Source organism: Corylus avellana, chromosome 2 (assembly GCF_965113065.1).
Source record: "Corylus avellana chromosome 2, dhCorAvel1.hap1.2, whole genome shotgun sequence".
Lineage (NCBI taxonomy): Eukaryota > Viridiplantae > Streptophyta > Magnoliopsida > Fagales > Betulaceae > Corylus > Corylus avellana.
The window spans coordinates 36,774,775-36,800,654 of NC_142491.1; the positions used below are offsets into that span (position 1 = coordinate 36,774,775).

A 25,880-nucleotide genomic window follows, 5' to 3' on the forward strand; every position below is an offset into this window, starting at 1 on the left:
GACAATTTTTTTGGTCAGAAAGAACAACATTTTAGACGAGAAATGAATAATTTGTGTCTCTCTTCTGAGAAAAATCTTGCTCGAATAGAGAAAAACATAATTTACATGAAAGATTTCCGTGATCAATATTGTATCTTTTATCTCTTTCATCCATAAATTCTTAATGTTTTCCACGTTTTCCCTTAACAGCATTGTATTCGTGGCATTGGCGTTATAACCACCTCAAATCTGCTCAAATAGAATATGACCCTAAGCAGAAAAATCCAAAATAGAGGGCACACTTACCCTTTACTACCACACGTTCTAGTAAGAGTTTTTGGATTAACAGCCATATTACTACAAAGCATTGAATGAAGAAATCCAATGTAATAAGATGAATGCATAGAGAAACAACAAAACCATAAATCATACGGTTCTAAAACCCGCCAGCATCACATTCTTGACCTTTCACTTCCACTAAAGCAGTACTGGTCTTTCTGGAAATGATGGAGCCGATTGCCAAAAGGTTCGGGCAGATTGCTAATAAGTTCGACTTTTGAAAAAAAATAACACGTTTCAAGCAGTACTTTTCTAATTGCCTCCAAGAGATTTAACGAAGGCCAGGATTTGAAACACTGGGCTCTAGAACACAACTGTATCGAGCATCGTCCCCAGAGTTTGAATTATATTTGATGACATCAAGTTGGAGACATGCTCTTCAAGGTGCTTCTTTGCATCCTGCCTCCCCACATTTGCTATTGCAAGCTTCTCAGGTGGCAACTCATCTTCCTCCTGCACTGCCTTGTTGTATTTAATAGCTAAGTTCAGCATCTCCTGCACACGCCCAAGCAAAAACCATGATCACATGCAATTTGGCAGTATATAACAATTATTAGTACCAACATATCAATCAAAATCAGCTCATCTTTTCAATCTTGCATAAAACAATTCCTTTGGTCATGCTACCACAAGAATGCTGTGGTGATTAATTGACAGATCTAACGGTGGACCAAGAAGTACAATGGCTGCAGATCAATTACTTTGCCTAAAATAGCTTTCATTCTCTTTTAGTCACAGCCTCAATATGCATAAAGCACTCCCATATTCATACGGAGATACACAGGTTACAATACACAAAACTCAGGGGGCCAAAGGTTCATAAGGATCAAGTCCAAAATTCCCAGCAAGAACAAGAAATAACACAGAATTAAGATCTCTGATACGGGTAGCACTATAGTGGCCCACCAGTTGTAGATAGTGTAACAAGGATTTTTTCTGCCTGTAACTTCATATAAAATTGAGCACCAATAACAATATCATTTTCTTCGTTGCAATATAACTTAGGTGCTTTTCTAGTCTAGCTTCCATATTTTCTAATGGCAGAGAGTTGGAAAGGGGATGCTATATCAGGAACTCTCCATCCATCTTGGGAAAAAAAAAATGTAAGTGCATCTGTCCTTTGTCATATAAGTGCCCCATGTAAACACAAAATTTGAGGTTCCTTAACCTTCACTTACCTGAACAGTCTGCTCATTAGTTTTAGAATGGGTATCAAATCGCTTAAGGGTCAAGCCATCAGTCCATTTCTTTTTGTGAAGGTTAAGCAACATCTTCTCCTCGAGTTCGTTCTTCCTGTAATTAATTGCTATCGAGTAATAATGCCGATTCAACCCATGGATCAGTGCCTGAAAAATAAAAAGGGGGGGGGGGGGGAACATAAAATGAGGTCAGAAGGTGGAATTGCAAAAGAAAAGCTAAACTACTATTTGTTCAGCACTCACTTGGATGGATGGTTTGTTAAGATGCCCAAGGTTGGATGTTGTTTGTCGTGGTTCTTGGCCAAGCATCATGGTTTGTGGGTTAATCAGACGAAATGCATCAATCACAACTTTCCCTTTCACACTCTGAATTGGATCCACAACCACAGCCACAGCTCGTTGATTCAGAGCTTCAAAACTCTGCAGAAAACAGATTTAAGCATATCAATAATTTTGATAAGGATTATTAAAAAGTAATAAAATATTATAATTTTGAAGAAAAAGACATGCTCAACTCATTCTCTCTATCTTCTGGGAACATCAGTTAACCACAGCCAACCATTTTCATCTAAATGTCCTCTTCCCTTTCTCTCTCTCTGTTTCAAAGAAGTCTAGCAACCACTAATAATCTCCCTCCCTTGCTCCCACCCTCCCTCCCTCAAGCAGAAAAAAGAAAAGAAAATAAAAAGAATACATAAGAATAATCTACACAACCTGCTGCGTATTTATGTCTACTCCAGAGAGCCAACATCCAAACCCAGGATGCGAATGGTACCATCCTACAACCATCTCTGGTCTGCAATACCAAACAAAAGAAAAGCAATATAAGGCAGAAAAAAGAATCAGATAAGTGAACCAAAAAAGGATATCATCAATGTATGCATGTTAAACTTGGAAGCTTTGATATCAGAACCTAAAGTCTAAAGCAAAAACCTCATTTTGGGATCATAATCTTCAGCATTGATTTGGGTCCCAAAATTATGCAAACAAAAAGCAATTAAAAAATCAATGCCAACACAAGATGCACTTCTTCCAAAATAGAGGGATGGCAGACAATACACATTCAACTACTTAAAAAACATAATCTCCCAGACTTTTCCTTCAATTACTCTTATTAAAGTGATAAAAACCTCGTCTTGGATAGTTTCAATCAAAGGTAGAGTGAGTGGAGGAAGCCTACAAACAGCAAACTCTAATTATGTGAATTGGAGTTTTTACATAAAGCACAAGCCTTTTGGATATTCTTTATTGAGTTTTGAAATAGATATTCACAAATTAACTATCGATAACAATCAAATGACCAAGTCCCAATTCATTTAACCTTCTAACCCAATGCATTCCTCTTAAAACTAGTTTCTAAAGTCTCCTACAAAGAATCGAAAGAGATGGTACAGGAGAAGGCTTTCTGGATTTGAAGGGAGTAATCAGAAGCAGACTTACAAACAGACAAGAAATCATAAACTTCCTAGTAATAGATTAAATAAGTACGCATTATTAGCAACCAAACTCATCAAAAAGCTAAACACAAAGGATTATGAAGCTACGTTTATAAAAAATAAGTAAGCCCTCAATTTAAAACTTTTCTAGACTTGAAAACAGTGCCCAACCTCAACAGCAGTAGCTAAGGACCACATAATGTATAAAATGACTCATGATAGATGTGATATTGTTTTTTGCATTGGAAATTGTAGGATATTTAAGAAGCACTCTTGCATACAAAGCAAAAGCTACATTGACCAGCATCATTTTTCTTTTGTAACAAAATGCAGCCAGTGTTATTCTTGTTATTCAGTTAACTCATAAGTCAAGTAAGCACACACAATGCCTCAACCAATTGCCTTCTCTTCTTGACAATTGACCAACCAAACAAAGTTCAAGTACAATCTCCCAAGTCGAAGTTTAAGAGAAATAAGCAAAATATGCAACAACCATATTTCCATTTACAATCATAGTCTATCAACATACAGAGCAGTTCAACTTCCGTTGTCCATCGAGCAAATTAATTGAAAGCTACGCATAAGCAACATAACGCCAAGCAAGCACATGTCATTCATGCATATACTAACAGATAACAATCGATTTCGCATTACGCATGTACAATAATAAGTACACAGGACCTGAAATCGAATTTGAAAGAAGAAATTACCGTCCGGTCTGTTTAAGCATATCGAGCATGTTAGTCTGGAAGACGTGATCAACGGCTTCGACACTAACCCCGGTACCGCTTTGTGGCATCGCAAAGACATCAACAACGCGAACAGTGTACTCATCCACAAACTCCCCAAGCATCAAGCCCATCACCTCCATGGGAACCCCAGCCCTTCCTACCATTCACAGCAACAACATCAATTAGAGCTTCAATTCCCCAAATAAAACACAAAGCTAAAAGCTAATTTCAGCGAGATCCTAGAATTTAAAAATCCAAGAGCCCTGGTTAGGGTTTTAGATCCCAAGTTACATAATTGCCAGAACTTTTTTTTAAAAAAAGAAAAACCCCTAATGAACCCCGAGTAAAGTCTTCAACCAATCCAGATTCCAAACAGTATAAACCTAGAGAGAAAGAGAGAGAGTTGTACCGTGCTTGAGCATCTTGAGGAGGGCGAGAGAAGAGATGTAGACCTGCTCGGACGAATCGAGGGTGGGCGAATCCGGCGGCGGGTGACCCAACGCGCCGCCGGCACCGGCAAACATTCGCTGCAACCTCTCCATGCCTGACATATCTTGCTCCACACGATTTGTGATTACTTCGTGTTTGGGAAAAGACCACAGAGACACCGAGAAGGGACTTAACCAGTGTGTGCTCCGAGAAAAAATAATTATGAGGGAAATAAGCAGGGACGACTTGCTGGACAAGATATTTATTTAGTGGGCCTTCACTCTTATCTGGACCTAAGCCCAGGCTTTTAGACACAAGCCCAGGTTGAGCAGGACAGGGTCGCTTGAACTCTAATATTATTCTCAAATTAAATAGTCTAGATATTATTATGTAATAATTTTTTACATACAATATATTGAAGTTTGGGTTTTAAAATATTGTTAATTTTTCATTGATTTATTGTATACCATACTTGATTGGATGACAAAAATATAAACTACTTAATTTGAGAACGATAACTATGATTTAAACTACTTAATCACTTGTTTTTTCCTTCTTCTTTTTTTGCTTAGTTATCACTTGTTTGTGACATTGTGTTGCTTGAGACTCAACAAATGTTTAGTAAATGCTAGGTAAAGCCCCTATTGCTATATAATATGTAAAAATTAGGCATGGGCTAAATCTGCCTGATTCTGAGTTAGACCCACAATTTTGGATCTAACCTAAGTCGATCTATAAGCTCCTAACATATGTAGGCTCAATGTGGGTAGTGATTCTGAAATTTCAAGCAGTGTTCGGTCAAAATTCGGTAACTATATTCAAAATTCTAAAATTCCAACCCGACCCAATGATATCACAAAATATAATAAATAAATAAATAAATATAGATGAGATATAGATACATTTTTTCAGAGAAATTAACCTACCCTAGCCTTTCTATTCTTTCTCTTTATTCTCTACCTTAAATCATTCACAAGGAACTCTACCTTTATCTTTTTTCTAAAATTTTAACAAAACTTACAAATATATCATTTAACAAACTCTCTAATCAATGTTAATCATGCTCTATCTCTAAATGTAAAGAATCCAAAAGTAGAAGTTATCGTCAATGAAATCAAATATTTAATTAGAGTTGAGAAATATTTAGAAAATTTGATATATGTTTAATAGTTTTGAAAAATCCTCATCAATTTTTTACGTTCGTTTGTCTACTTGTTTTTGTTTGTTCAGGTCATTCTCTCCGTCATGGAGCTTTGTTTGTTGAAGCCTGGAGGGCGTCTAATGGTTAAGTTCCTTCTCCGTCTTTCGCTCTCTCAAAAGATATATATGTGACGTACATGACATCTGTCTTTTATATTTTCATTCTCTTTGTCTGATTGAATGCCATTATTTAATCAATTTTTTAGTTTTGAAGAGAACGAAGATAGCCCATGGTCTAATTCCAAACCAATCAAGTAAGTACCCAACAAGCCGAGGAAAAACACTTTATATATCTTAGTGTGTGTGTGTGTTGTGGATGTTCTTTAAAAGATAAGGTTTTTTAATTAATCTATTTGATGAGTTCATATAACAATTTAATGTATTCCAAAAGGGTCAAAGAAGTGATGGATGAACAACTCCAGAAGGATTTTATTGTGGAGTAGGTGAGTAGAGCCTTAAAAAAAGTAAAAACACTAGATCCATGTGTGTGTATTCGATTTGCTTTAAGAGATAAGGTTTTTTAATCTATGTTATGAGTTCATAAAACAACACCAAATGAATACGTTTTGGTGTGTATATATATATATATACAAAAGCGATCGGAGTTTTAACAAAGAGTAAATTAATATACATACTTGAACATCACTCTAATCCAAAAGCCTTAATTAATGTGCTTGAGTCTACTTAGATATATTAACTACTATTTTTTTTTTTTTATATTTTCTGAATGTAAGACTCAACACTTACAAATGCACTCGTAACATTTGAGGATATGCAGAGCCTGCAAAAATGAACCTTGGTTTCATGGAATTCAATCACTATGGGTTTGCTATTAATTAAAGGGCATGCAGAAGAAGCCCTACATTTTTTGAATTTGATGGAGAAGGAAGGGATCAATCCAGATCATGGAGTCAGCTCCACGGGAGCTCTCACATCATGTAGCCATGCTAGCTGGATTAGTTGATGAGAGGCTCCAATTCTTCTTTATATATATATATATGTTAGATTATTACAGCATACAAGGACGCCTATTACGCTATTCTAATTATGATTAAGAGATTTTTCTTCTTCATTGATTTCTAATATCATTGGAATTTTGGAAAATATAACCGTTGAAAAAAATACAATCCTTATAAAAGAAATAAAGAAAGAATAAAAATATATATTTAAATAGTAAAGAGAAAGAATAGATAATGAAATGTGAATTAATGCATTTAAAAAGCCATTAGCTAAATAAAATAAAAAATAAAAAAAAAAGTGACTTTTAATTAACTATTTTATATAGAAATGTACATAAAAGCAATAGTACTGGCGGATGCACCCGCGCGCTCAAATCACCCAATCTATTAACTCTTGTGTTTTGACATTTTGTGTGACAAATTTGGCTGGTTTTGCTTTAATTTATGATTGCTTCTTGTGAAATACTACTCCTTCCCTTTTCTTAAGGAGGAAGAAAACCTGGTCAAATTTCTAGAAGTTAGACTTAATTCCAAGCAGCTTCTAATTTCAATTTTAAAACAATTAAGTTTGTTTAAAGTCGTCGTCGACTATAATAAAAATCCAATACGGAAATTATCCACTATTATTTAATTTGTGATAATAGATATATATACACGTACATACGTGTTTTGTAGTTAGGGCTTGCTAGCTCCAATTAAATTACTACTCCTTAAGGACTTGACTCCGGCCGGTAATGATCCATAACGTAAATTGTACTATATTTTAGGAATACAATATTATTGTACTATAGTTGTAAATGGGATATATATATATATATTTATATATATATAAGAAATTATAATACAAAAATAGTTCTGACGTCATTTCTCCCCATGATAGGGTTCCTTTTTTTATTTTTATTTTTTTTTGGTTGAAAATTTCTGTAATATTCTTTAAATTCACTACTTTGCATAATGAATAACGTGTAATATATCATTAAGCTACAGTGTTTGACTTTGCGATTTCATAAATAAAAAGTATGATTTTAAACCATATCACAGAAAATGAATTGTTTGAGATTGCATTTTTTAAAAATTGTGATTTAAAAACGCAAAATTTTAAAGGCTAAACTGCAATTTTAAAGGTCAAATCGTGATTTTGTCAAACGGTTAATTGCGTTTTTAAAAATTGCATTTTAAAATTGCACATTTGAAAATGACTTTTTTTTTTAAAATCGCAAATCCAAACAATCTCTAACGTACAGAGCGGTCTTAGAAAGTTATTGGTTGCTTCTCATGCTTATTCTTCAAATGTTTTAGGAAATTAAGCTTAGTGACGGAAATTTGTTCTTTGACTAGGAAATATACATGCAATATTTTGCCTGCATGTGCTTTTTGGAACATGGGCAAAATAATGCTATATATGCCAATTTTTGAGACCAGAACTGGTTACATATATATTTGAAGAGCTACGAAATTAAGTACTATAGCAATGGATGTACTTGTCCAAAAAAACAAATAATGAGAAGAAGAAGAAGAAGACATTTAATAATTTATATATGCAAAATACAATATTAATGCACCCATCAATTGATCACCAAACCATTTTTATTATTACAACAGATACAATATTTCAATCGACGGGAAACATCAAAAGCAAGCAAACTGATCAGAAAATATATGTAAAAAAGAAAAAACAGCAAACACTTATTAGATGGCCTTAAGGTAGTTTTGACCAGACAGATCGATGAGATACAATTACGTACACATGCAACATTAAATTTAGCAACTTGCTTTAGTTGTAGGCTTCAGGATTTGCCAAGAGGTAGCCTTCAACAGCCTTGAACACCCCCGTGGCCTTTTCATCTTCAGCCTTGATTTGCTCTTCATTGATCTCAGCGTGATCTTTTGTATAATACTTGCCGGTGCTCTTGAAGATGGCTCCTCCGTCAGGGGAAGCCACCAACTTGGTCTCGTATGAGACTTTCTCGAGTGTCTCCGACAACGGACCACCTTCAACCACGCTGTAATGGTATGTGAAGTTTTCCTTGTCTAGCACATCAATCTTGTGCTTCAAAAATTTCAAGTGCCCGCTGCCTGCAAAAAATACACAACTAACACTCGTTAATATATGTGCAAATTAAACCATATTATATATATCATTAATTAGAATAATTAGTGTATGGTATACTAGCCTTCATGAAACGAATACTTTTTGATGGTTCCTGGCCCTCCATGGCCTTCAACGACTTCCACGTTCACATCCTTAAAACCGTGCGGTCCATGCTTGAAAATCTTGGGGATAAGGTTGTCGGCATCAAGGACGAAGGCCTTGAACAACCTCGATGGAGGGAGGGGGGAGGTGACCTCATTCTCATATGTGTAAACACCCATGATGATATCTAGGAAGACTAGGAAGATGATCAAAGGAAGAAGAAGAAGAGGAAGGAGGTTTTGTGTTGCGGAGATGTGAGAACGTAAAACATACAAAGGTGCTATTTATAGAGTCTCATAACTCTCATTGAGGAATTATTATTATTATTTTTTTTTTAAATTAAATTAAATTTATTTATTTATTTATTTTTTTTTTGGAGCTTGTCTTATTCTGTTATTCATGAGGTTAACTTGTGAAAAGTATATATGCTTGTTGCTTTATTTTATTAGGGGGTCTCGCCGACAATCCGACGTGATGGGTGGGTTTTAGTTTGTGTACGTCATAAAATAAATAATAGTGCAATTAGTCAAAGAAAGCACATTCGATAATTGATTCTCAATCTAATTTTTTATTTCCTTTTTTTGATTAAGACTAGTATTTAAAGGATTGTTAACTTTAATTATGTTGTTATACTCATTTTAGTTACATTAATGAATGATGCTTTAGAAATTAAAAGAGTGTTAATGACATATATATATATATATAGCCAGCATTTTATTGACCATTAGGATTCTTATTTTTATATATATGCCTTACGCACATTGGGATAAAAATGGAAGAAGTCTTGAGTTTAATCGGCTGAAAATTACGCTTCATTAAACGGAGATCATTAGTTTAAATCTCTATTATTTTTTGTGGATATGTCCAAAAAAATATTATATATGAAAAAAGTTGAAGCCTTCAAAATGAAAGGAGAGCCAAACCCAATCATTAATTATATATCCTACCATGATATTTAATAATCTATAACAATTAATATACTAAAACGATCTTGCATGTTAAGTGACATTTTCTTAATAACCAATTTGGACTCAGTCATACAGTTGAAAAGATTTAGGGATGTGATTAGAAGTATATGAACCTAACTAAAATATCTCAAATTATATGGTAGTGTAATTGTAACGCTATCAAAATTAATTAATTGGTAATTGATTCGGAGTGCACCCTAATCTTTCCAAGCTTATTTAGTAAGTAAATAACCCAAGAAGTTATCTCTACTTCTTAAGATCAGAATACACTGAAAAAAAAAAAAAAAAAAAAAAGAAGAAGTTCCAGCTAGCTTGTACAGCTCCAAGTCCCTGGAACAAATTAAGATAAGCATATTTTAATTAAGGTTAAAAAATAAAAAAATAAAAATAAAATACAGCAACTACGTACATAATATTCACACGAATCACACCTCATGCAATTTAGGCATTTTATTTATGTATATATGTAAAGAAATTGAGTAATCAAAATCATCAAAGCACGGCGTGATATCCTTTATCTGAACCTCATGATCGTATAAAAAACTGGAAAACAGCACATCGCGTAACATTCAAATGAAAAACTTTAACAAATTAATAAAGAACGTGAGTTTTACCATATAATAAATTAACAAATCATGTCAATAAAATAAACAAAGCGTAGTATCGACTTTGAAGCTTTTGGTAGTAATTACCAAAGAATCAACAACTATAAAACTACTATATATCCATTGAAATAACCTAATATATCCCAATTAACACCTATTCTTAATCTATAGGTGGTTCACACAATATTATATGGAAATAAATCTGACCTAACAAATAATAATCAACCAAAAACAGATATGCAATGAATAAAACAGAACACATAAATTTTGGTTACGAACTCTAAAAGTAAAACCTCTCCGGGGCAGATAACCCAAGAAATCAATTAACTCAGTAAAAGAATAAAGGACTACAAGACGTTCACACTAGCGAAACCTTTGCAATTGACACGATCTTGCATAAGACAAGTGACCCACTTGCCTTCTACCGCAGTAGCCCTTTCCAAAGACAGTTGGCACAATCCTTCTACGTGATCTCCCTTTACTGGAACTCCGGTTGACTTCACTTCAACAATCAACAAATAAAATCAAACGATCACTCTAAGAGAAAGAACAAACGCTCTATATCAAAACTCTCTTAGCACACAACGGCGAACTCTAAATACATCATTCGTACTTATTCAAATCTGTATAGATCTATATATAAAGCCTAAAGACCCTTAGTCTGGCATGGGTAGAACTCAATTACATTGTAAAATAGACCTAGAAGCTACGGGCTGTCCGGATGGTAAGTGGGCTCGTTCGGACTGGGCTCTTAAAACACGGGAAATTTAGTTCTCGTACGTGGCGGTCTGGACGAGGTGTATGTCCGTCTGGACGGGGCTATTGGGCAACATCGCTTTCTCCATTCTTTTGGCACGGAGCGTTTGGATGTGGTGCAAACGAGGTTGCAGACGAGGCTCTCAGGATTCTTGGATTTCTCTCTTGTTCGGATGCCGTGTAGACGGGCTTGCATACGATGCTCTCGGGATAAAATAACTTAGCGGCTTTGACATCTCATCCGGATAGCTATGAATCCAGTTCGGACACCCATAGTAATTTGGCTCCGTTTTGAATTCATTTTGCCCATTTTGCTCACCGAACATTTAGCCAACACTTAAAACTTACAAAGTGAAAATAAATTCAATAAGGAACATGTTCTTTTAATTTTGTTTCACTATTTTGATTCTTTTTCTCTTTGAGAGAGTGTCCTTAAACAATTGGTGCTTTATACAAAAAGAAATAATGCCGGAATTTTTAAGCCCTAGTGATAAGTGCTAAAATATTTATATTTTCAGCCCTTAACTTGCATGTTTTAATCCTTTGGTTTTGGTTAATTAGGACATTTTACTGCCTTTTTGTAGTTTCTTTGTTTTATAGGCTTTTGGAAGAAAAGAAAGCATTTCTGGAAAAATTCCAAGCTTAAAGGGGCAAATTGGGAAGACCTAGAGGATATGGTTAAGCTTAACCAATCATGGTTAAAGTTTAATCAAATAAAGGAAAGGATTAATTCGGAATTTCTCAATTTGAAGTCAAATCGGATTGGATGCAAAATTGGATTCTGAATACGTCTCGGTATTTTGACCATAACTTTCATCTCAGATATCCGATTGAGGTGATTCAAGCGGCATTGGAAAGCTAACTCAAACTACTACAATTCATTATGAAATATCATTTTCCCAATTCGGAGCGCCGCAAGGCCAAAATCATGCCGCAAGATAGGACCGCAATTCTGGGCGAATCCTATTCCGATTTGGGCTTAGGTTTTCTTTATCCTAATTGGGCTTGGACTTAAATCTCCGAAATTCCTAGGATTACTAGGGCTTCTAGGGCTCTCCTAAGCCATATAAATAGACCTCTAAGCCTCACAATTGAAGGAGGCCGTTTTAAGCTGAATTACGACGTATTGCCGTGGGGAAGCTTTTGCTTTGTTTTCCATTGTAAGTTTTATTCTTTCGATGATGACAATTCAATTGGTGATTATTTTTGTTATCATGAGAGGCTAAATCTTTCAACTAAGGTTGAAGATGAAGCTTCGTCATTGACAAACTCATGTATTCTCGTATCTTGTTTATACAATTTTGACTTCGACTAAGGATGTTGTAGATTTTCATTCAATTGCTTGATTTATATCTTTTAATTGAATGTGATGAACTATTATGTGTTGGAGTTGGATATTTGATGTGTTTCATCCTTCGGATACATCAAATCATTCGATTGAAATTGGATATCCGTTGTGATTCGTTAACCAAACGGATACATAGGATGATTTAATTTCGAATCGGATATTTGTTGTGATTTGTAAAAATGGGTGGATTCATTGAATGATTTAAACTTGATATTTGTAAAACATCGAATATAGTTTTTCGATTGTAGGAACAAATACGAGAATATAGAGTTAAGATTTGGCGAAGTGAATTCTAAAACCTTAGTGTTCTTTACCATTTTATTTCATTATTTTCTTTAGTTTATGTTTTATTTTGCACGACAAAAATCACAAAATTCGGAACTAGGTTAAAATAGAGTTGGTTTAAATAGAAATTGGTTTACACAACACAAATCCCTGTGGATCGACCTCGCACTTGCACACACGCTATATTGCACACGACTCGTGCACTTGCGAGTACAATTAAATTTGTACATCAAATTTTGGCGCCGTTGCCGGGGATTTGTTTGTTTGTGAAATTGATTTTTATTTGAATTGGTTTTATTTTTCTACTAGTTGTTTTATTTTTGCAATTTTATTTTATTGTATTTGTATTTGTTGTTGTTTCTGCCATTCTGATCTTAAAAAAAAAAACAGAAAAAAAGAAAAAGAAAAAGGGGTTTGTTGTTTCTGTTTTTCTTGCTGCAGTTTCTGAGAATTTTAGTTTCTGTCAGTACGATCGATCGCACTCCATCTGCGATCGAGTGCACTCGAGCCTTTTCGGTGAGCAGCCTGCGTGCCTGCGCCTGATCCATTCTGCAAGTACGCACGAGCGCACAGCGAACGCACATCTGCGATCGAGTGCATCACCAGAAGCAGCTGAGCACAATTTTTTTTGTTGTTGTTTTGAAATTTCTTTTGTATATTGTTGTTGAATAGTTAGTTCTATTTTTTTTGTTTGGTTGTTTGTGTTCTTTCTGTGATTATTCATTGTTGTTTAATCAGTTTATTTGAACACTCGAGATTGGTGTATGCTTGGTCGGAGATCCCTAAACTTAGATTTGACACCTTTAGATCCCGACATTGATAGAACTCTTAGGAGAACTCGGAGAGCACCTGTTGAGAGTGAGGATAGAGGTGAAATGGGAGACCAACAAGATAACATAGAGGAACCTAGGGTTGAGCATGAGGATGCTAGAGCTGGAAATCCCGAGCAAGCTAGAGCTTGGAATGTGGACTTCACTACGTCACTTAGGGAGTTGTTCGCACCTGTGGACTTCACTACATCCCATTCGTGTATAGTGTTGCCACCAACCAATGCTACTCATTTTGATTTGAAACCTCATGTCATCCAACTCCTACCATCGTTCCATGGTCTAGAACTTGAAAATCCTTATAGTCATGTAAAGAAATTCAAGGACATATGCGCCACTTTCAAATTTCAAAATTTCTCCGAAGAGTCTGTTCATCTCAGACTATTTCCTTTCTCTCTACAAGACAAAGCTAGGGCATGGTTGGACTCCAACACGCCCGGATCCATTACATCTTGGGAAAGCTTGTTAAGCAAGTTCTATAACAAGTATTTCCCAATGTCAAAGGTCAATGAATGCAGAAAGGAAATAAGCTCCTTCACTCAAGAGGAGGATGAGAAATTTTCAGAGTGTTGGGAAAGGTTTAAGGAGTTGTTGATAAGATGCCCCCCCACATGGATATGAGAAGTGGAGACTCGTTCAATTTTTCTACCAAGGATTGACCCAATCCAACCGTAGTATGATCGAGTCAATGAATGGGGGAGCATTCTTAAGTTTGACAGGGGATGCAGCATATAAGGCATTAGACAAGTTGTCCGACAGCTCACAGCAGTGGGATTTTTCGAGTTGTCGGGATAAATCTGCCCGTATTCCCAAGAAAGGTGGCATCTATGAGGTTAAGGAGGACACTGATTTGAGGATAAAGATAGATGCTCTGACCAAGAAGGTTGAAGCCCTTGCAGTGGGTCAATCCGTAAATGCCGCCAACACTTTCAATGTTGATGGCTGTTCAATCTGTGCTAATCCTATGCACTTAGCACAGAATTGTCCATTTTCACCGGCTTTTGCCGAGTGCGCCATGGAACAAGTGAATGCCTTTAATGACTTTAGGAAGCAAGCAAGCGGACCATACTCAGAGACATACAATCCAGGGTGGCGGAACCACCCTAATTTCTCATGGAAGCAGAGCCAACCAATGAATCAAGGATTTCCCTCACAGAATCATGGTCGTTCAACTCAACCAGTGCAACATCCTGCATCTTCGTCACAATCATCGCTGGAGGAAACGATGAAGGCATTCATACAATCGAATAGCCAGACCATACAAGAGCTCAAAAACTCTACCATGGCAAATACCCAAGCAATAGATGAAGTAAAGAATGCCACCATGGTTAACACCCAAGCAATTGCGAAGATGGAGAGTCAGATTGGACAGATAGCCAATCACTTGGGTGAGAGAGAAAAAGGGAAATTGCCCAGTCAGCCCGTGCCCAACCCAAAAGGTCAATATATGGTTGGGAATTCCTCAAATCCTGCACACGGACAAGAACATGTGCAAGCAATTGTCACTCTGAGGTCAGGAAGACAAGTGGACAATCAGGTGGCTGAGAAAGAAGAAGACCCTGCAGGGCAAGAAAAGGAAAAGAGTGGCAACAAAGAGAAGAGAGATGCCGAGCCATCTACAGCCACACCCATTATTGAGGACCCTCCTAGGTCATTTATGCCGAAAGCACCTTACCCTGAAAGGTTGCAAGCCCCCAAGAAAGGAGGGAAGTTTGAGGACATTCTAGAAGTGTTCAAGCAAGTCCAAATCAATATTCCATTTTTGGACGCCATCCAACAAGTGCCTTCTTATGCGAAGTTCTTGAAGGATTTGATCACAGTTAAGAGAAGAACAAATGTCCCAAAGAAAGCATTTCTGACCGAGCAAGTTAGCTCCATCCTTCAGTGCAAGTTGCCCATTAAGTATAAGGACCCTGGGTGTCCTACCATCTCTTGCACGATAGGAGTCAGTCGAATTGAGAAGGCTCTTTTAGATCTTGGGGCGAGCGTGAATCTCCTACCCTATTCAGTTTACCTACAATTAGGGTTAGGGGAACTGAAGCCCACGTCCATGACACTTCAATTGGCTGATAGGTCAGTTAAGATACCACGGGGAATCATTGAGGATGTTTTGATCAAGGTGGATAAGTTTTACTTCCCCGTGGACTTCATTGTGCTAGACACAGAGCCGGTCAAGAATGTTGGCATTCAAATACCGGTGATTCTAGGGCGACCATTCTTAGCTACGGCTAACGCCCTGATTAATTGTAGGACAGGGGTGATGAAGATTTCCTTCGGAAATATGACAGTGGAGCTGAATATCTTTGATATCAGCAAACAACCATTGGAGTATGATGAAGTGAGAAATGTATGCTTGATAGAGGAGATTATGGAAGAGACAGTGAATGAATCAAGCATAGAAGACCCCTTGGAGGCATGCTTTGCTCAGTTCGGAGAGGATTTAGATTTGGACAAGTTGCTTGAGCAAGCAGATGCAATTTTGGAGACTGCTCCTCTGGTGAGCAGTGAGACGGAGGAGACAACAACACTTGATCCCCCAAAGAAGGAACTTAAGCCTCTACCGGATAACCTTAAGTATAAGTTCCTAGGTCCAGCAGATTCTTTGCCTGTGATTATAGCTTCGGATTTGGTTGATGCTCAAGAGGAAAAATTGCTAGAGGTGTTAAGACAGCACAAGGAAGCTATCGGTTGGACCATTGAGGATATCAAGGGGATCAGTCCCTCGGTGGTGATGCACAAGATACATTTAGAGGAGAATGCCAAGCCATCGAGGGAGCCACAGAGAAGGTTAAACCCAACTATGCAAGAGGTTGTGAGGGCTGAAGTGATTAAGTTGTTGGATGCAGGGATCATTTATCCAATCTCGGATAGCAAGTGGGTAAGCCCAATTCATGTTGTGCCAAAGCGGGCTGGATTGACGGTAGTAAAGAACAAGGATGATGAGTTGGTCCCAACTCGTATTCAGTCCGGATGGAGAGTTTGCATAGACTACCGCAAGCTAAATGCCGCCACAAGGAAGGATCATTTTCCACTCCCATTCATTGATCAGATGGTGGAACGTTTGGCAGGGCATGCATACTATTGCTTCTTGGATGGTTATTCAGGATATAACCAGGTCCCTGTGGACCCCGAAGATCAGGAGAAGACGACATTTACCTGTCCTTTTGGGACTTTCGCCTACCGTCGCATGCCCTTTGGGTTATGCAACGCACCCGCTACTTTTCAGCGGTGCATGATTAGTATTTTTTCTGACATGGTAGAGCGTTTCTTAGAGATTTTCATGGACGATTTCTCTGTCTTTGGTTCATCCTTTGATGAGTGTTTGCACCGCCTGACTTTGGTATTAGTACAGTGCAAGGAGAAGCACCTGGTGCTCAATTGGGAGAAGTGCCATTTTATGGTCAAGCAAGGTATTGTATTGGGGCACGTCATATCTCAGAGGGGGATTGAGGTTGATAAAGCGAAGGTGGATTTGATTTCCAACCTTCCACCCCCACGTACAGTGAAGGAGGTTCGCTCTTTTCTAGGCCATGCAGGATTCTACAGGCGGTTTATCCAAGACTTTAGCAAGATTGCCAGGCCTTTGTGCAAGTTGTTGGTGAAGGATGCCCCATTTGTATTTGATGAGGATTGCCAGAAAGCATTTGGGGACCTTAAGAGCATTCTGACGTCCACACCCATTATTCAGCCACCCAATTGGGGTGTACCTTTTGAGATTATGTGTGACGCATCGGATTATGCCGTTGGAGCTGTTTTGGGGCAGCGTATTGATAGACTCCCCCATGTCATTTACTATGCGAGCAGGACTCTGAACGATGCACAACTCAACTACTCCACCACGGAGAAGGAGTTGTTGGCAGTCGTTTTTGCGCTAGACAAGTTCAGATCCTATTTGCTAGGATCTAAAGTCATCATCTTTTCGGATCACGCAGCATTGAAGTATCTTTTTTCCAAAAAAGATGCTAAATCTCGTCTGATCCGATGGATTTTGCTACTTCAGGAGTTTGACATAGAAATTCAGAACAAGAAGGGTTCCGAAAATGTGGTGGCGGATCATTTGTCTAGATTGACTGTGGATTACACTGAGGACGCCAGCCCCATTTCGGAGACTTTCCCTGATGAGCAATTGATGCACATTGCTCATGAGCCCGCACCATGGTTTGTTGACATAGTGAACTATCTTGTCACCGGTCAACTGCCTCAGCAGTGGGGGCGACAAGATAGGTCCAAATTTTTGTCCGTGGTGAAACATTTTTTCTGGGACGATCCTTACCTGTTCAAGTATTGTCCCGATCAGATCATTAGGAGGTGTATACCTGAGCATGACCAATCCAATGTCATCTCCTTTTGTCATGATCATGCTTGTGGAGGCCATTTCAGTGCTAAGAAGACCGCTGCCAAGATTTTGCAGTGTGGATTCTATTGGCCTACTCTTTTCAGAGACGCCCACGCTTATTGTATATCTTGTGAGCGTTGTCAGAAGCTAGGGAGTATCTCTAGAAGGAATATGATGCCCCTCAGTCCCATTCTGATTGTTGAGATTTTTGACGTATGGGGCATCGATTTCATGGGACCTTTCCCGAACTCCTTTGGCTATCTGTACATCTTGGTTGCTGTGGACTATGTGTCCAAATGGGTGGAGGCGGTTGCATGCAAGACCAATGACCACAGAGTTGTGGTCCAGTTTTTGAGAGACACTATCTTTGCTCGTTTTGGTACGCCTCGAGCAATTATAAGTGATGGAGGTAAGCATTTTTGCAATCGGATTTTTGAGCAGTTGATGAAGAAGTATTTCATCACACATAAGGTTGCCACCCCGTATCACCCACAGACGAGTGGACAGGTTGAAGTTTCCAATCGCGAGATCAAGCATATTTTGGAAAAGACGGTAAACCCCAATCGAAAAGATTGGTCTATGCGATTGAGTGACGCACTGTGGGCATATAGGATAGCTTTCAAGACCCCGATTGGGATGTCACCCTATCGGCTTGTGTACAGGAAGGCATGTCATCTTCCCGTGGAGTTGGAGCATAGAGCATATTGGGCTATCAAGCAGCTGAACTTCAATCTTTTGAAGGCTGGCTCACAAAGGAAGCTCCAACTCAATGAATTAGAGGAGCTGAGGAATGATGCTTATGAATCTGCACGGTTGTACAAGGCACAGATGAAGAAGGCTCATGACCAGAGCATTTTGAGACGATCTTTTGAGCCTGGTGAAAAAGTCCTTCTTTACAATTCACGGCTGCATCTTTTTCCAGGCAAGTTGAAATCTCGGTGGACAGGCCCATTTATCATTCGGACAGTTTTTCCTCATGGGGCCATCGAGATTGAGGATCCTCAGAATGGTAACACCTTCAAGGTAAATGGACAGAGATTAAAACCATTCTTAGAGTTGAGGAGTAAGGAGATTGAGACGACATTGTTGGAGGATCCGAGTTATTCTGAGTGATTGTCGTCTTTTGTGGAGAGTCTGGCTGAAGACTTAAAACTTAGCGCTTGTGGGAGGCAACCCTCATTCTTTCCCTTACCATTTTATCTTGTTTGTTTGTTTCTGTTGTGTTTTTCAGGGCAAGTGTCTGCCATTCAAGTTTGGGGGAGCATTCTCCTATGTTACACCCGACTTGCGCCGCGCACCTGGTATTGTATCTCTGGACCCATTGGGGACAATGTGTCATTTTAGTTTGGGGGTGTGGTAGACATTTCTCTGTCTTTTTCCTTAATTATTCGTGTTGTTTTGTTATATATATAATAAAAAATAAAAAAATAAAAAAAATCTGCTATGTTATTGATTAAGCAAGGATAACACCTATTCTGTGGTTTGCATGTCATTGGTCTGTTTAGCATTTTGAACACAGCATGTCAGTAGGAATCTGAGTCTTTTGACTCATTGTTGGATTAGAGAGATTTCACATGTTCGAGTTTATCACCACGAGCACACTAGCACAGAATCGGTGAGGTATAAGATTTGACTTGATTAGGGTATATTTTGAGATAGGTAGGATGAAGTGTGATGAAACCATGGCTTGAAAAAAAAAAAAAAAAAAAAAAAATCAAATCAGTTTGAGCTTCTCATTGAGTAACCGGACCTCATGCCTCACAAAGCATTGAGTGTTCGCGTAAAAAGATGAGAAACCTAACTTGGTTGGTTGTATGGCTAGTTTGGCTTCGTAGCCTAGTTGACTTGAGTAATTAAGCCCTTAGGGATGTTTCTACATCTAGTGCCCTAAAACCATTTGGTTTGGGAGTCTCTGGCCCAACACTCGTTACATGGGTCAATTAGAAAGCTTAAGGAAGCTAAGCATTGCACAGCCTATACTAAAAAAAAAAAAAAAAAAAAAAAAAAAAAAAAAAAATTAAGCCTTGGTTGTTTCATCTGAGCAAATTCCTATCACATCTAAAGTACACCCAAGTTTGAGAATAAATTGAAGCCTCCGGATTTTATGTTAGTCTCACATTGCACTTATTGGAACATGTGTTGTCTCAAATTTCCACCTTTGAGTTGAATGATTTGTGCTTATCTTGATGATGTGATTGTGGTGTTCATTATGATAAACCTACTCATGATGTTAAAAACCATGTGTTTGTGTGGAAGTCCTTGTTTATGAAATAACATAGTGCATAAATGTTTGTGGGTATCATTCCTGTTAAACCCTCACGAGACTTCACTCGTCCTCTAGGGATACCTAGGGGTTTAAAAGGCTTGTTGCATGCGCTAAATGCAATCGTATATCCCACGAAAGATGGATTTATCTTTTGTTTTCTGTTTTTCTATTCTTGTTTTTAGTTTTGTATTGCTAAGGGACTAGCAATATGTAAGTTTGGGGGTGTGATAAGTGCTAAAATATTTATATTTTCAGCCCTTAACTTGCATGTTTTAATCCTTTGGTTTTGGTTAATTAGGACATTTTACTGCCTTTTTGTATTTTCTTTGTTTTATAGGCTTTTGGAAGAAAAGAAAGCATTTCTGGAAAAATTCAAAGCTTAAAGGGGCAAATTGGGAAGACCTAGAGGATATGGTTAAGCTTAACCAATCATGGTTAAAGTTTAATCAAATAAAGGAAAGGATTAATTCGGAATTTCTCAATTTGAAGTCAAATCGGATTGGATGCAAAATTGGATTCTGAATACGTCTCGGTATTTTGACTATAACTTTCATCTCAGATATCCGATTGAGGTGATTCAAGCGGCATTGGAAAGCTAACTCAAACTACTACAATTCATTGTGAAATATCATTTTCCCAATTCGGAGCGCCGCAAGGCCAAAATCATGCCGCAAGATAGGACCGCAATTCTGGGCGAATCCTATTCCGATTTGGGCTTAGGTTTTCTTTATCCTAATTGGGCTTGGACTTAAATCTCCGAAATTCCTAGGATTACTAGGGCTTCTAGGGCTCTCCTAAGCCATATAAATAGACCTCTAAGCCTCACAATTGAAGGAGGCCGTTTTAAGCTGAATTACGACGTATTGCCGTGGGGAAGCTTTTGCTTTGTTTTCCATTGTAAGTTTTATTCTTTCGATGATGACAATTCAATTGGTGATTATTTTTGTTATCATGAGAGGCTAAATCTTTCAACTAAGGTTGAAGATGAAGCTTCGTCATTGACAAACTCATGTATTCTCGTATCTTGTTTATACAATTTTGACTTCGACTAAGGATGTTGTAGATTTTCATTCAATTGCTTGATTTATATCTTTTAATTGAATGTGATGAACTATTATGTGTTGGAGTTGGATATTTGATGTGTTTCATCCTTCGGATACATCAAATCATTCGATTGAAATCGGATATCCGTTGTGATTCGTTAACCAAACGGATACATAGGATGATTTAATTTCGAATCGGATATTTGTTGTGATTTGTAAAAATGGGTGGATTCATTGAATGATTTAAACTTGATATTTGTAAAACATCGAATATAGTTTTTCGATTGTAGGAACAAATACGAGAATATAGAGTTAAGATTTGGCGAAGTGAATTCTAAAACCTTAGTGTTCTTTACCATTTTATTTCATTATTTTCTTTAGTTTATGTTTTATTTTGCACGACAAAAATCACAAAATTCGGAACTAGGTTAAAATAGAGTTGGTTTAAATAGAAATTGGTTTACACAACACAAATCCCTGTGGATCGACCTCGCACTTGCACACACGCTATATTGCACACGACTCGTGCACTTGCGAGTACAATTAAATTTGTACATCACCTAGGTTCATCTAGCATATGGTCAATTTGAAAAAATATGACTAGTAAAAAACACCTCATGTAGTTACCTAACATACCTCACATTTTAAAAAATTACCTCAAATTAAGCTTAAATGTGCACAAAAATTAAGAATAGGTAAAAACGTACTACATAAGTTCAGGCATTAGATAACCACAAAAGCAAGTCTATTGAAACAAATTTTCATCTCATGCATACTCTAAACATTTCAAGACGTAAGGAATTGAATCCATGAAAGCAACATGAGAAATTTATGGACTATCTAGGTACATAAGACAAAAGAGAGGAAAAAAAAAAAACATCCAACAAAATATGACACTAGGACACAAAATATATAAGCAAAGTATGTCCTAGGCATGCAAAGTGTCCACCTAAACTAGGTGAGTCCATTACCACTCCCCCTCAACGGGTGAATGATATCAACCTTCTTAACCCAAATTTTCTTCATTTTAGGAACAGAAGTGTGACTATTGTCCAAGTCATGTAATTGGGTGATAACACCCATTAGCATGTTGAATAATTTCTCATGACTATCTCTAGAACGGAAATAGTTTCTTTTTGACTCATGATTATTCAATTAAAAACACTTAGGGTGAATATGCACAATCTTACTATAGTGATGACATGTAGGAATGACCCTTTGAAAAGGTTGGTTCCTTGGCATATGAGCACGTCTCGGTGTAGAAAGAGACACATAGGAATCAGTTAGAATTCCATTATCTTTCTCACCTCTTGAAACTGGAGGATACATTATCTTCTTCTTAGCCAAGCTCTTCTCTTTACAAACTGGTTTCCCAAAAATCAACTTTGAAGGAGAAGCAACATTAGTAGAAGAAACAACAAATTTATCGAAGCCCAATCCAGTTCTATCAAACGAATGTTTCTGATTATACAACATGTGATTTAGCTTTTTACTAGAGAACGTTTTCAGATGATTTCTTGATTCATTAAGATCATTCTCTAAAGATTTCACTTTGGCAATTAAAATGTGATTTTCAGACATCAAAGTATTATGAACAGCATGTGAATCAGTTAAGGTAACAGAAAGTTGATCATTTTCAAGATTAACTTCTTTGAGTTTCTGCAAGTGTTGCTTATTCAACTTCTTCAGTTTAATGCATTCCACAAATAAATTATTATAAGCATTTTGCAGATTACCATCCTCTTCTGATTCATTATCACAAATACCATGTTTACTATTTAGAAAGTTGGACTCACTAGCCTCATGTTCACTATCATAAGGAACCCCAAAAGCTACATAATTAACTACATTTTCAGTTTTTTCCTTATTGTTTGACTCATCACTTTGAGTCACATTAAAGGCCTTGCCTTTTGAATTTATGAAATTACCACAATCAACACAAATATGACCAACACCGCCACATTCATGACACTTACAACTACAAGATAATTTATCTTTATGATTTTCATCATTTCTACCTTCATAATTATCTCTACCCTCATTACTAGGATTCACAGAATTTTTAGACTCCCTACTTCTAAAATTTCCATTATTTTTGAAACATTTCCTAAACTTCCTTGCGATCATAGCTATTTCTTCCTCATCTTCAGAGTCCTCACCAGAGTGAACTACAGATTTACCTTTAGTAGCTTTGATCTTAAGAGCAAGATTTTTCGAGTTTTTAGGCTTAGGTAACATGAGCTCAAATGTCTAAAGAGAACTGACAAGTTCCTCTACTTTGATTGTTTCTAGATCTTTGCTCTATTGTATAGCAGTAAATTGAGGTATAAACCTCGCAGGTAGTGATCTTAAGATTTTCTTTATTATCTTAGCATCAGTCATTTTTTTTTTCCAAGATTAATAGTAGAGTTTCTAATAGTGCTAAGCTTAAAGTAAAACTCATCAAATGTCTCTTCCTCTTCCATCCTAATCTCTTCAAATTGAGAAACGAACATTTGAATTTTTGAAACTTTCACAATTTTCGATCCTTCATGAGTAATTTCCAATGTTTCCCATACTTCTTTAGCTATTAACCAACGAGAAATTCTTGAGAATTCTTCGATGAAGATAGATGTGAAAATGGCATTTAACGCTTTGTCATTCGTAGAAGAAGCACTCTTTTCATCCTTAGACAATTCGACAATTGCCTTATTAGGATTAGCACATCTAGATTCAACAATATGCCAAACGTTACGGATTTGAGATATGCTCTCATACGGATTTTTCAAAACATATAATTGGATCCGTCAAAGATGGGAAGTGAGTTAGGTGCAACTGTGTGAGACATTATACGGAGTCTAGGATCACACTCAGGAAATTAATCCCAACTGAGTGAACCTGCTCTGATACCAATTGAAATAACCTAATATATCCCAATTAACACCTATTCTTAATGTATAGGTGGTTCACATAATATTATACGGAAATAGATCTGACCTAACAAATAATAATCAACTAAAAACAGATATGCAATGAACAAAACAGAACATAGAGATTTTGGTTACGAAGAGGAAACTAATTAGAAAACTCTCTAAAAGTAAAACCTCTCCGGGGTAGTCAAACCCAGGAAATTAACTAACTCAGTAAAAGAATAAAGGATTACAAGACGTTCGCACTTACAAAACCTTTGCAATTGACACGATCTTGCATAAGACAAGCGACCCACTTGCCTTCTACCATAGTAGCCCTTTCCAAAGACAACTGGCATAATCCTTCTATGTGATCACCATTTACCGGAACTCCAATTGACTTCACTTCAACAATCAACAAGTAAGATCAAACGATGATTACTTTAAGAGAAAGAACAAACGCTCTATATAAAGACAATCTTAGCACACGATGGTGAACTCTAGATACAGAATTCGTACCTATTCAGATTTGTATAGATCTATATATAAAGCCTAAAGACCCATAGTCTAGGTAGAACTCAATTACATTGTAAAATAGACCTAGAAGCTATGGGCCATCCAGATGGTAAGTGGACTCGTCCAGACCGGGCTCTTAAAAGACGGGAAATTTAGTTCTCGTAAGTGGCCGTCCAGACGGGGTGTATGTCCGTCCGAACGGGGCTCTAGGGCAACATCGCTTTCTCCATTCTTTTGGTGTGACGCGTTTGGATGTGGTGCAGATGAGGTTGCAGACGATGCTCTTAGGATTCTTGGATTTCTCTCTCGTCTAGACGCCATGCAAATGGGCTTGCAGACAAGGCTCTCGGGATAAAATAACTAAGAAGCTTTGAAATCCTGTCCGGATGGCTATGAATCCCATCCGGATGCCCGTAGTGATTTGGCTCCATTTTGAATCCATTTTGCCCATTTTGCTCACTGAACATTCAGCCAACACTTAAAACTTACACATAGTATAAAGCAGCAAACTCAGTATATGCACCTGAAGTTACACTTATATAACCAATATTACATGTACGTAGTAAGAGTTTTTCGATCGGTGCAGCAAAAAGATAGTTTGTTAGAGCGGGCCGACGAGGGATAGATCTGATGCCTAAGGGTGCGTTTGGGAGTACGTTTTCTAAAAAATAATCTGCGATTTTAAACCAAATCGCAATTTTAAGGTGTTTGGGATTGCGATGTCCATAAGCTGATTAGAGGGTGCTTATTTGAAAAAGTGCGAATTTAAAACAAAATCACAATTTCTATTAAAAAGATATTTGGCGCAATAGTTACATTTTTTTGAGTGGGAATGAAAAAAATACCAAGAATACTCACCTAAAATATATTAAAACCCTTCTTTTCTCTTTTTTTCTTCATCCTCTCTGTCTCGTTCATCCTTTCTCCGCCCTGTAGCAGTGTGTGTCACTGTTGTCCATCTCTCTATCCCTCTACCAGGTAATAATCTCACCTTAATATTTTATTTCTCTCCATATAACTCATTTGCTTTTATAAAACCTTTTACTATTTAGTGTTCGGTGTTATTTTATGTGGTTTGAATGATTACTGTGCCTTTTTATATATGCGTTTATGTTCTTCGACCATTTCTACAGAGTAAAGTTGTGATTTTTTTTTTTTCAAAATTTTATTTAGATTACTGTGCATGCATAGTGATCTGCAATCCATCATAGTATTCAGTGATAGATCAATGTACACGCACAATAATGTGATAGTGCGTGTACAGTAACCGTGTGAGGCTTTTTCTTTAAAAAAAAAATACTGTACAGTGACCAAGATGATGATTTTTCTCAAGTCATTGTGCACTGCATAGTGATGTGCACATTGACGATTTTTTTATGGCTTTTTTTTTTTTTTTAAAGGTACTGTACAATAACAATTTGTGATGAATTTTTATTTTTATTTTTTAATGGGTATTGCACTCTAACAGTTTGTGATTATATATATATATATTTTAATGGGTAATAAACAGTGATAATTTGTGATTTTTTTTAAAAATTGTTTTTCTCATTATTAGTTTAATTTGATGGATTGTTCT

General features: G+C 37.0%; 2 protein-coding genes across 4 annotated transcripts; both read right to left on the reverse strand.

Moving 5' to 3' along the window:
- Positions 1–256: 256 nt before the first annotated feature.
- LOC132167897 (Mov34/MPN/PAD-1 family protein) lies at positions 257–4,351 on the reverse strand. The gene is made up of 6 exons (XM_059578936.2): positions 4,094–4,351; positions 3,664–3,841; positions 2,232–2,313; positions 1,761–1,937; positions 1,497–1,664; positions 257–813 (listed from the first exon to the last, which is right to left on the reverse strand). Exons 1-6 carry the CDS (start codon positions 4,233–4,235, stop codon positions 622–624), a joined length of 939 nt encoding a protein of 312 aa, XP_059434919.1. The 5' UTR covers positions 4,236–4,351; the 3' UTR covers positions 257–621.
- A 3,578-nt stretch (positions 4,352–7,929) lies between these two features.
- LOC132167006 (major allergen Pru av 1) lies at positions 7,930–8,702 on the reverse strand. Of its 3 annotated transcripts, none has more exons than XM_088512963.1 (2): positions 8,458–8,702; positions 7,930–8,365 (listed from the first exon to the last, which is right to left on the reverse strand). In XM_088512963.1, exons 1-2 carry the CDS (start codon positions 8,643–8,645, stop codon positions 8,047–8,049), a joined length of 507 nt encoding a protein of 168 aa, XP_088369089.1. In that variant the 5' UTR covers positions 8,646–8,702; the 3' UTR covers positions 7,930–8,046. The 3 variants fall into 3 exon arrangements, with proteins under 3 accessions (XP_088369089.1, XP_088369090.1, XP_059433877.2); XM_088512964.1 differs by having other exon boundaries at positions 7,930–8,348; positions 8,447–8,702; XM_059577894.2 differs by having other exon boundaries at positions 7,930–8,344; positions 8,443–8,702.
- Between the last annotated feature and the right edge of the window lie 17,178 nt (positions 8,703–25,880).